Source organism: Plectropomus leopardus, chromosome 11 (genome assembly GCF_026936395.1).
Source record: "Plectropomus leopardus strain MGB_pleo_1.0 chromosome 11, ASM2693639v1, whole genome shotgun sequence".
NCBI lineage: Eukaryota > Metazoa > Chordata > Actinopteri > Perciformes > Serranidae > Plectropomus > Plectropomus leopardus.
Window position 1 is genome coordinate 20,245,874 of NC_142186.1, and position 12,501 is coordinate 20,258,374.

Below are 12,501 nucleotides of genomic sequence, written 5' to 3' on the forward strand. Positions count from 1 at the left end.
CCTGCAAGTGGGTTTGAAAAGCATGTTTTCTTTAAAAAATCTCCTAAATCACACAATTTATCTCAGCCAGAAACTGTGAGATATGGTCATTTATGGATCAGGGAAAATTATTTGAGGCTCTGAGAGGGTCATGATATAAAAAATAAAAGAGTTCACACCCTAGCCACCTCTCTACTCTGATAAAGTACAACACCTTACTTTGAGTAGTTTCTCAAAATGACCTTAAAAATCTACAATTTCACTTTGTAAACACAAAACATTGATTTATTTTTCAAACACTATCCCACCAAGACGCCCAAAGTAAAGCAAAGCATTTTATTGCAAGTATTAGTCAAAGATACACTTCAAACTGAAGCAAAGCAACACTAAAAGGCCAACAACCTATAAGAGAGAGTTACAAAAGAAAGAGACATTTAAAACTGAGAGGAATAGAGCTGTTGGTACAACAGAGCCTTTGCAACATACAGAGAGACTGAGACATGGATCATCTGGTGGTGAAGGTTCGACTGTTCAATACATCCGTTTGCTGGTGCATCACTCAGAGGTATCAGAGTCCAAGATCTTAAGTTTGAGATAAGACCGACACAAGAGTGATGCTGAAAAGAAAAAAACAAAAACAATCAGAATACACAAAATCTTTTAAATCCTTGGCCACTGTCAAATATCTGTCTTCAAAACCACTGTGTGTATACAAGGGAACGACGGCACCAGGGGCCTAATCTCTTGTGCAATATTTGGTTCAAAGTCATTATTGGAATGCTAATGGGATGAAAACAGGTGAAATGTGAAAACCATGGGAGTAAACATTACAGTAAACATGTTTTAAACCAAAATGATTTGATTTATAAAGGACAGAGGGCCTGTTTACTTTGGGACACTCAAAAGTTCCATGTCTCTGATCCTCCAATAGGGTGAGGGATGACCAACAAAATAAAAATAAAATTAAAAAAAAGAACAGCAATTCATCACAACGCAGTTCATCCTTGGTTCATTGTACAGGCACAGGTCTCTGTAATCCAGCACTCCTGTCAGGCCCGGCTCAAACTGGATCTGGAAACGCTGTTCTTTGGATTCGCCATCAACGGCAACATAAGTTTATCACTAAAAGTCAAATTAGCAAATGTTTCCATGTCATTCGGAATATTTTAACTGAATTGTCCTGAGACAGTAAGCACTGCTCATCTGGTTAACCCTTTCAAACCTGGATCAACATCAGTTTCTCTTGTGCTGCAATCAGATGCATTTCACAAGTATTTTACTTTTGAAACCGAGCAAATATGTTAAATTCTCTTCAGAAACATAGGGGAAAAATGCAATGTGCAAATTGCAAGAAATTGATAAAAAAGGAGACAAAAAAAACAACCTGAAAATCAATGTTAAAAATAGGAGAGAGCAAGAACAAAAGAATATATTAGGAAATTATCAAAAAAGGTCCAGAAACTGTTTATGATTATTAGTATTATATATTCAAAATATGTTTCAGAACGTATGTATTTAAATTTTTAGTCCTTTTTTTTTCCAGGTCATTTCCTTGTTTTTTTTTTTACTTTCCTTCTCTCGCTAATTTTTAGGTAATTTTCCTGTAACTTTTTACTAATGTCTTGCTATTTTTGGGTTCATTTCTGAAGTTGGTCATCGCCTTCCTCCCATGTTTTTGGAAGAAATCAGGCCAATTTGCTCAGGTTTCAAATGGTTAAAACAAATGCCAGGAATCGTTTCCACATGCTGTTTGACCCGGACCTTGTTTCTGTTCTGACATCAGTACAAATGGGTCACAGCGATCTCTGAAAGCTTGTTCGTACATCAGTAAGTTCTGTAGCAATGTTAGTGGTTCACATGAGAAAAGAGAAGAGATGAGGATGCCGGTTGGGGAATCGGATCAAGTATGTAGGCTTGTTTTCTTGGTAGGCCACCCAACACAGGCATCGCAAAGTCACATAGAAATCTGACGATTATGTAAGAAACGCACTTAAGGCTGAGGCATGTTTTTTTCTTGTGGAATGAGACCTGTTCCTGCTGTAAAAATATTCTGGCACAGGAAAAAATAATTGACAACTCCAGAGGAAAGAAGCGACACTAAAATTTTCACCGTGATCCAGAGAATTCTGCCCTTCCAACACCTTTCTTTCTTTCCTCCACTGCTTTTTCCATATATTTTTTTTTTAACTTCACGTTCTCCCACTTGCCTTTTTGTTTTTTACTGGCTCGGGGACTTTACATGGCTAACGTACCAATTAGCAGCTTGGGATGAGAAAAAAAGTCAGCTATTCGACACTCAGGTCAGTGTGGTTCAGAAATGGTTCCCTTCGTCAGAGATGAGCTGCAACATGTGGGGGTTGGCATTTGGCCTTCTCAGGTGGTAGCAGAAGAGTGGAGGGTAAAGAATATCAAAGGAAAGGAGGAGGGGAAGTTGACTTAATGTCGCCAGGTCAAATCCACCCCGTCCCTTTCCTCCACCTCGTACCCCCCTCCATATTGTTGTGCTTGCGTGTCTCGGAGAATAAGGCGTCAACATGGAGGGGGAGGGGCTTAAAAAAGGCCTCATCCTCCTGGCTCCGCCCCCACCATGCTGCAAATATGATGCGGAGACTCCAGCCGCTTGAATGCACTCTCAATAAATACACCATAAAATATTCCGCATATATATATTTCATATATAAATTTAAAGAACGACACATTTAAATAGGACAACAAAATAAAAGTCGGCTCAAGAACAATTTTTCAAAATCGGATAAGTGTTAAGACAAAACAGAGAATATTTTTTACAGTTATACTTATTTTGACTCTAAAATAGTTACCGTATAAGAATATCGCAATCAGGCATTACTCAAGCATTATATGTCATAATAAAAGCAATTTGCAGTTTTTCTTTCATGTAGTATAACATATGCAGCATACCAAGGTAAGTGAGGTGCAGTGTTTTTTGTTTTTTTCTTTTGAGATCTCTTGTAATAGAAAGATTTCACCCCCTGGACTGAAAAGGTACCCACAGAACTACAGACCACCCTTGGTTTTCTTCTTTTTTTTCTTTTTTTTTTAGTCGACACCCTACCGGCTCAAGACAGGGATACTGCTGGGCACAAATTCCCTCCATCGGGGACAAGACACACGGCAGGGCATTGCACTAAGATGAAAGAATGCCATGAGCTGCTACTAGGGCTGGGCATCGTGAGAAAATACTGACACTGGTTCTGTTTATTTCATCTCTAAACCTGCTGTAAAATGACACTTGAATGAGAGCTCACTAAAAGGCAAATTATTTTCAGTCATTCATGCTTTTTCAAGGAGTTTTCTATCCCACTTGTGTTGCTTTCTTAAGTAAAAATGCCCTTCAAGAAGAAAACATTCCTCAGTGCAAGAATTGTAAAAACCTCTGGACTGTTTTTTTTTTTTTTTTTTTTGGAGATGCATCAAAAGGTTGCCAATATCTGGGAGGTACTGATATCGTGTTTTGACACCCAGCCCTAGCTGTAACAAAGTGTCGAGTGGTAACTCCAGAGGGGAATAACCACCACCCGAGAGCAGGCTGACTCAACCGAGCCACCAACAAAGTCACGAGAGCATGAGGCACACTTTTAACGACCGACTGCTTTGTTTGGTAACACACATCCCTTCAACTCCTCGTTTACACTGAGGTTTGGATCCTGTCCTCCTCCTCCTCCTCCTCCTCCTCCTCCTCCTCGTCGGGGGAAGACTGGAGGGACAGAGATTAAAAACCTCTTGGCTATGTGTCTGCGTGAGAGTGGCAGTCTCTAAAGTGCTGTGCTATGTTTGTCATTCGTGGGCTGGGCCGTGTTACACCACGCTAGTGTCAGCTTGACCCCCAAACCGCCCCACCACCCCCCCCCACCCCGACGCACATTCCACTGTACCAACGACACCATTGGTCCAAGACACTAAATGCACTAGGAAGCGAAAAAGCTCAACCACAACCATAAACTTGGCATGTATTCTATTTCTATGCAGGCTTAATGTCTAAATACATGAAACATGAGTTTGCATTACCCTCTCAATGAAACAAACAGTGAGTGTGTGTGTGTAAATGCAGCTGTTCCTGCACTGCAATGTGTTCTTGACAAGGAGATTCTGCTTTTTTGATTTTCCATTTTATCTTTCAATTTAACAGCACCATCAAGAGGAAAGGCACTTTCTGTGGACTTTTTCTCACTCCATTGCTACCTTCCACTGCAAACTAACCAAAATCAGGGATACTTATCGATTACTGGAATACACCTTCACTTCCATTTAAAGAGGGGAAAATTGACCTTTTTCAAGTTAATTTAGCTATTTTTCATCACCAGACAGTTGTCACTTTGCAGGTTTGATGTTTGATCCTTCCATAAAAAGACGTGTCTGTATCATTAGCGATCCTAATTGAGAGCCAAAGGCCACAGCTAGCTGTGAGCTGAGTGTACCCTTTCATTTCAATCACGTCTAACAAGTCATTTTAATAGAACTGGAAAGAAAAACAAGTCTGTTCTCCTGCTTTGTATCACAGATGTCTGCTGAGGACAAATTGAGCAGATAAATATTGTCTTTGTATCCCTTTGAGCGTTCTGCACTTCCACAGGCCCCAAATGGTCTCGCTCATGTTAGGTCACTTCTCTACTAGCTGATATTTGCAAAGCAGAGCTGATGGCATTTCAGTTGTAAGCGAGGCAAACACATCTGCTATGTAAACATGTGTTCAACTGCCGTCGAGTTTATACACAAACTGAACATCCATTACCGTCAGCACTTAGAGTTAAAAATGGATTCTCGCAATCAACCTATAGACTTCCAACAAAACCTGCCACATAAAGTTAGCGTTGATCCGCCTGTCTACATCACACATACTTGAATGAAAAACAGAACCCACTGTATCTTACAGACCAGACCACACTATTGTCCTTCAGCTCTAATCTTTTTCACGCCTCCCAGGGGGATCGGATGGGATTGTACGGCCTAGGAATGTAGTCCTCTGGCACCGGGGAGTAAATGTTCGGGAGCAAAGGGGAAAGAGAGCAACAATGAGATTACAGGCTTTGTCACACCGCAGATTTACCGGCAGGGTAACTCTTTGTGTTTGCGAGCACATGAAGTGGCTCGTGTAAGGAGAGGAGTCTGTGAGGAAACCAACAGAGGTTGCAATACTACGTAAATCCCCCCGAGGCTTTAACACAAAGGAATAGAGAACTACTACCCTTGTGACGATATTATTTGATCACACCTGTCCTTGAAATGGATCAAAACTTTCATAACCACATTCCTTTTCACTCTCCCGCCTGATAAGGAGCAGGCGTCAGCACCAGTTGAAGCGAACATTCAAGAGCAGAAACTCAATACATCAGTGGACTCTTCTTCTATTCTACCGTTTGTCGTCACAAAAGCGTCTTAATACAAAGCCGTTCAGAGTACAGTATGTAATATTCTCTTTCCCGTGTTTCTCTCCTCTACAACAAACCTCCGACTGTGCGTGCATCGACACAAAAAAGGAGAGAAATAAGCATTCAACATCTTGCGTTTTTTTTTCTCCAAACATCAAAGCAAGAGGCTGTTTTAAGTCCACATCCCGATCAATAACAGTATGACAGTCCAAACACGCCACTAGTTTCAACAACCCAACCACTGTTCACACATAAACTATACAGTGACACAGGAACAAGTCAACAGTCTATTGCAATAATAAAACTTTGTTATTATACCTTTTTAACCATTACTTATCATGATACATTTATTACTAAGATTAATAATTAGACTATTTTTTTCTGTTAGCAAAAATAAGTGGTGTGCATTACATAATTTAAAATGTACAAATATACTTTCGATCTGGCTTTTTAAAAAGGCTTTCAGACACTAGTGAAATTATGAAGGCTCAAACCCACTGGCTTCTACGCAGGAAGGCTCGCCTGTGAAAAGCAGTCAAATGCAACAGCTGATGCAGGACCTGACGTGAGACCTCGCAGTCCGAGGGGACGTCTGCCACTGTACCGTTAACAGATTCTCAATGCTGATCATGTCTACAGAAGGAAATCCTAAATCTCCAGCACCAGTCATAGCAGTGGGGCCTTCTCCTGTCCGTAAGTGAGTGAGGTTAACCGTTTATTTACTACTTTCCTACCCACCTGCTCATTTAGAGTCTCATAAAGAGGTTCAGTTTCAGATTCTAATTCAGAGTAGCACCACACCTGTGTTCAGTCCCCAAACACAGCTTCTTTTAGTGCAGATAACTTTTAAAAACACCCCCCAGACGAGCTTCAGATGTGCAGAGGAGCCAAGATGTGACTACAATCATTTCATATCAACAGTCAGCTGTACGTCTGCTGCAAATATTGGTCACTAACTTCACTCCTCAGTGCTGTTCTAAAGCCAGTCACAACTTTGGGCCGGATACATGGACAGGAGTTAAACACGTCCTGGATGCAGGATTTCTACTGAAAGAAACAGATTATTGAGACAATTGGTTGACGAGGTTGACTCCGTGTCCATGAACCCAGCCTTTTAGTTACAAACACACTGTAGCAGCTGGATCCATGTCTGAAGATTAAGCAAAAAAGACGACTCGGCCTACTTTGCTTGAACGCTGCTCTGAAGCAATGCCAACAGCTAAAACAGCTGTGGAGGCTAACACAATAAATATATTCATCTTAGCATGAGTTGAATGAGATGCACAGAAAAGTCGGGAGAAAAAGAGGCATCGGGTGAAACTGTCTTGCTTTAAACCATCTTATGCTGTCCATGTTTTGGAATATGCTTTTTGATTATTCCACCCCACTGAAATATCTTATGCAGCTTTTAACACTTCCACCAGGCACTTGAATACAGCCTCTTTGTGGCCTTTACACTCCACTTAACTGCTGTGGGGCGAAAACCTTTTAGGAATTAAGAAAATCAGCCTCATTAGCAAACTGAGGATCAGGAATTATGAAATTATGCCCATTGGTGATTAAGTATCCTCAAACCACAGAGGCGCATAAAATCCTTCAATTCAAGTAAAAACATGAAAATCACCAAAACTGCAGTTGCACCATTTATGCCCAACAGCAAGGGCAAACTCATAAAACATGCCAATCAATCGTCTCACAGAGGAGCAATACATGAAAGTGCCTAACAAGTGGCAAACCGTTCTCCTGTCGAGGACACTCACTCTCAAATGAAATGTCTAACTGTTCGTTTGAACCATTAAGTCCCCTAAAATCCACTTCCCTTCGTTCAACTGATTATTGCACTAGAGGAAACCATCGACGTGATCTCTATTTACCCACCATCTCAAACTCAAGACAGGGAAAGTGAGATAAAGCACTGAGGGAAACGAATGCATGACGACGACTAAGATTAAAAACATAAGCTTACATGATTTTAAATGATTAAAAAAAAAGTCATAACATGTTTCACATAATGTAGAAGAAAAATAACAACCAGAATCAAATAACAGTGTTATACTTTAAATAGATCCATAGAAGGCTGCGATTGATATATCAGCCAATATAAATTGCCCCTGTTTAAATGTGACAGCTGACTGCTAAAGATGAATCAAAACTGATCTGAAAACTTAGAGGACAACAACTCCGTGTTGTGACTTTAAAGGGGCATTTATACCTCGTCGCCAACAGGTGGCAGTGTGCTCAAAAGAACATGTTGCTCCGTGCAAGAAACTGGTGATTTCACACACTGGTGAAAAAGTGACAGAATAGAGGAAACAAGAGGGAGAAGGAAAAATAAAAGTGGCAACTGGGAGGACCTCAGGTCCACTGACACACCAACACAACAACTCCAGAGTCGGAAACTCCGTTCTCTGCTCCCTCGTTTCAAACACTGGTGAGAGTCAACAGAACGTAAAAGTTTTGCTGCTCCAACTGACTTGAGGTACTGCAGATGGCAAAGGAGCAGACTGATAAACTATAAGTTTGCCAAAGGAAGGGAAAGTACAAAAAAAAAAAGGAACACCCACGAGGCCACAAGTAAAGGATACAAACAGGGAAGAACAGATAGGAGGGGCGATGAGAAGGGGGCCTGATGAGGGCGAAAATAAACTGGTTGGCTGGTTTAATATTGCATAATAGTGCTGAGTTTCTCTCTTGTTTGTTTTTAAAGCAGCGTTTGCATCCTCAGTCCAGTGTGGGGGTGCCTCCTCCCCTCCCTCCTCCCTGCTTTCCTCTGCACAGTGTCAGGTCCGGATTGACTAGGCGTGAGTGTGTGTGTGTGTGTGTGGTGGGGGGGGGGGACTTGCACATATGAGGACTCCTTGACTGGCGAGCCAGGTGTGCATGTTTGTGTCTGTTTGCGTGTTTGTGTAAAAGGGTGGCAATGGTTGGGGAGGGTTGGTGTAGCTCAGGCGAAGTACATGGTCCTCAGGGTGTCGTGGTGAATCTGAACAGCTTTGGCCAGCGCCTGGGGGTCCCGACCGTTACTCTGACCAGACACGTGGCTGCCCTCAGCGCTGCAGAGAGGAGAGGAGTGGTTATGGTGCATGACAAAAACATGCAGGAAAACAGCGCACACGACTGCTATGAAAACACTTTGCTATAAAAATAACACTTCAGAGTTCAGGACCTTCACATCCAGAGTCAAAATAGAAGAGCCTCTTGTTTACGCCACACACACACACACACACACCCACACACACACACACACACCCACACACACACACACACACACACACACACACACACACACACACTTTCTCACCTGTCATGTTCTTTGTCCACCAGATGGTAGCGGGCACGGAAGGCCACCAGGTGGGCGTAGTAGGCTGGCGCAGGGATGGAGACTGAGCGGGTACAGCGCACATAAGTGTGGCACAACTGGTAGGTGAGCAGCTGGAACTCGTCAGCGGTAAAACAATTGTCGTCCCACAGTACATGGTAATGGGAGGGCCGACTGGTGCCCTGGGAGGAGAGAATTAAATGACATATTTGTATTATTTCTAGATTCACGTTTAAGAAATGATACGGTAAGTTTTGCCATTTAAACATGTATTTCACTGCTTGAAAAATTGTCTTTTCTGTGCCTCTGCAGTAAAAAGGTGCAAATACTTAAATTTCAAAACTTAAACTTTAACCTAAGAAAAGAGAAGAAAAGGGCTTTGGCTTTTGATTTTGTTCAAGAAAAAAAAAACTACAACTACCACAATGCAGTGTGCTGCACCAGACCAACAACGGTCCCGCTGTCAATTGTTAGGGGGCTGGTAACAAACAATCGTGTATTACAGTTAAACAGTAAGTTGAAATACGTTTCTGAAAACAATTTAGGCGATTTTGCCCGTTTTATAAGCACTGCCTGATTTTACCTTTTAATCTGAATTTTTAAAGTGAGAAAGGAGGGAGGCTATCACTCTCAGTCCGCTTCTATAATGTTTGTGTTGGTGGGCTTAAAAAATGAAGTACAATGAGCTGAGCTGAGAGATGAACAGGGTGATCTGTGCACTGGAAAGATGGAGGGAAGTTAACCACAGTTCATTTACACATATTAAGCACATTGTCATGATATAAAGCTGGTTCAAAATCGGCAAATTATCTAAATCAAGCAAGTTCATTTTGTCTTATTTTTTAATTATTTGTTCTGTTTCTTTCGACTGACAACTACAGTCATTTGAAACATGTCAAGGTAAAAAACAACATCTGCAATTTTTCTCTGACAGAAAAGAAACAGAACAAATGACAAAGTATCTCTTTAAATGGTCGATTTGGATTTTGCTTTGGTGGACATAAACCTCAGGACATCATGACTACGGCTAAGACATAAAGCAAGTCGCAAAGAAATAAAATGACAGTCTATCAAACACATAAAAACTTTTCTCAAAATATGGATGAATAAATAAAACAAGCACTCCCTTAGGGATGCTATCAGCAGCTTGAAACAACTATGATTTATGTCCCTGTATACATCCCATTATAGTGTCTTATAAACATGAAAAACAGCACCATGGTGATTTATGAGTTAAAGATACAAACAGCTTTTGGGTAAGTGCTGTTACAGAACCTTGCTGTCCTAGTTCTGATACTTCCAGTCTTTTAGAAGATGGAAAAGTTAAAAAACACGGTTAGCTGGAAGACAAAAGTCTTGCATAAGCTTGTGTCCTGTTTTTCTTGGCATAATGGTGTAAATACCAGCAAGGGATGGTAGCTCCTAGCATACGATTCTTGTTGTAGTTGGCACCACTTTGTCAGTTCCTGGGGATCTAACTACAAATAATAACAGGAAAGGGGGAAAAAAAACACGGAGCATTTCCTCTCTTCTCTTGTGGCCATTTTTTTTCTGAATCCTGTTTACTATCTATTTGCAAGAATGCGTAGCTGTGCAAAAGCACACAGTCTTCAAATGTGGAGATTTTTGTGAAGGAGAGCGAAAAAGAGCAGGCTGGGCAGAAAAGACAGGAGGTTGGTCTGACCTGTATTCCAGCGTGACTGCAGAGGTAAAAGTCAAACTCGTAGGGATGCGTGATGTCCGTATCCACAGTAGTACCAGCAGGAATGTTTCCACTACGTCCAACCTGACAAAAGCAACGTTAAGGTCAGTTAGTCCCTCCTAATGCGCTTTGACTGTTTTTCCCCACGTTTCACCATAAACAACAAGAACAGAAAATGGAAGATGCAGAAAAAGAGCAACAGGAAATAAAGCGTTTAAAGCCCTAAACACTGTCAGCAGGTAAAAACTCTAATCACAGGAAAAAGAACTAGTTGATGTACCGAGACAGGCAACAGTGTACCAAGTGCTTCCCAATCAACCAATTAAAAGCCTAATGCTCTAGAGAGCCTAATGCTCTGCTCTGAAAATAAGGTTGTTACTAACTGAGTCTTACTCTAGGGGCCTTGAGTGCCACTCCAGAGCTCTCGGTTTGCATTGGGCCCTAATGCTTTAATCGAATGTAATTACAGGGGTTAGGAGGGTGAACAGTCCAATTGACAACAAAAGGTAATTAAGGAAGCCCATTTCGAGTACTTAACGTGCTGGCACAGAGCATAAAAAAGAATATGGACTAGCATATAACACTCTGTACTGACTTTAATGGGGATCCTAGCTGTGTCATATTTAAAGAGAGTGACAGTGAGTGTGTCTGTGTTTGTGTGTGAGTGGTGGTAACTCACTCTCTCGTTGCGGTCGGCACAGAAGAGGCGTGTATGGTGGCGTTTTTGCACAACAATGTAGGTGATGCCTGGCTGGTACTCCTTCTCCAGGCTGATGCAAGCCTCACGAATGGCCAGCAGCTCATAATACAGCACCTGAGGAGGAAGAAGAAGAAATGTTCAGAGAAACTACCCTTGAAGAAAAATTTTTTTTCACAGCATATGTATCTATCTGTGTGTAATGACAGGGACATGAATAACCCATTACTGAGACTTACATTACATGATCAAATTCAGGATATGGTGTTTTCATGAGCTCAGAGAAGTTTTTCATCTTCCTGCATACATCCCAGTTTCTTTCAGAGTGCTCCTGCTAGCATCTTTGGATTACTCATGAAGGGAACATGATATTTATACACAGATGGGATACTCCAAAACCTGACCATAAATTGGTTATTCATGTTCCTGTAAAAGCTGTCTCTGTGTCGTTTTAGTTTCATGTTGACCTTCTCATCCAGATCTCCTAGCATTACCAACGTAACACTGCGAGTCAATTCAAATTCAATTTTAAAATATCGCAACATATGAGAGCCTCTGTCCTTAGACCCTCAAAGCAGAAAAGGACATTTCCCCCAAAAGTGAAGTCTTGTCGTCTGTACATGTTGTGAGAAATTAGGTCCATGACTAAAACAACTGTCATCTTGTTTTTGGCCGAGTGAGCAAATGTGCTGAGTATAACTGTCTTTTATATTTCAGCTCCATATAAAGATAAACCACTGTCGGAGTAATGTTACTAGCCAAATCAACCACAGGGCTGCTGAAACAATGTTTGATTTGAAGTGAACTAGAAGTCTGAACTACAGAGCAAAGAGCTAGCGAAATGAACTGTCTCTGTCTAAAACATCTAATTTCTTTTTTTTTATTTTTTAAATTTTGGCTGCTGTCTAGTTCACCCCCCCCCCCAATATCAATCAATTGTTTCCTGAGACAAAGTGGGAGCTGACCTGTCTGAACTGGCCTTCTGAAACTCCATCCCTGTAGAAAATGATCCTGGTCGGCTTGTAGCGGGTTGACTTGTAGAACTGGATGAGCAGTTCCCGCACCATGGAGGCCAGGTCCTGAATGACCTCCTGCCTGGGCCTCTGGACCCGCACAGTGGCACAGTACCTACTGGGGTGAGCATCCATACTGCCAACCACCTGAAAGAGCGATGGGGGGGTGATAGATTGCAAGTGGTCAATCAAGGGTGAAAATCAGACAAAACAATCATAAGTCAATGCATTTCACCAACAGGTCAGGTGTGAAATGAAGATAAAACTCACTGCTGCAATAGAAGGCTTCTTCCCATCTCCAGCAGGTGGATGTGTAACATCTGCTCCCAAGAAGATAACTGGCTGCTGAAACACTGATGGTCTAAAGATTGAGACACATAGCAAAAATGTTGTTTATACTGAGT

General features: G+C 41.6%; 1 protein-coding gene across 2 annotated transcripts in view; it reads right to left on the reverse strand.

Annotated features, from left to right (window-relative positions):
• Positions 1-301: 301 nt before the first annotated feature.
• The window catches only part of ago3a (argonaute RISC catalytic component 3a), a 43,482-nt gene continuing 31,282 nt past the window's right edge, over positions 302-12,501 (reverse strand). For both annotated transcript variants that reach the window (XM_042489217.2, XM_042489216.2), the window contains exons 14-19: positions 12,368-12,458; positions 12,050-12,244; positions 11,067-11,201; positions 10,370-10,471; positions 8,668-8,867; positions 302-8,419 (exon numbers count right to left, since the gene is read on the reverse strand). In XM_042489217.2, the coding sequence (XP_042345151.1) occupies positions 8,311-8,419; positions 8,668-8,867; positions 10,370-10,471; positions 11,067-11,201; positions 12,050-12,244; positions 12,368-12,458 (832 nt within the window). In that variant the 3' untranslated portion in view covers positions 302-8,310. The remainder of the gene's footprint in view (positions 8,420-8,667; positions 8,868-10,369; positions 10,472-11,066; positions 11,202-12,049; positions 12,245-12,367; positions 12,459-12,501) is intronic.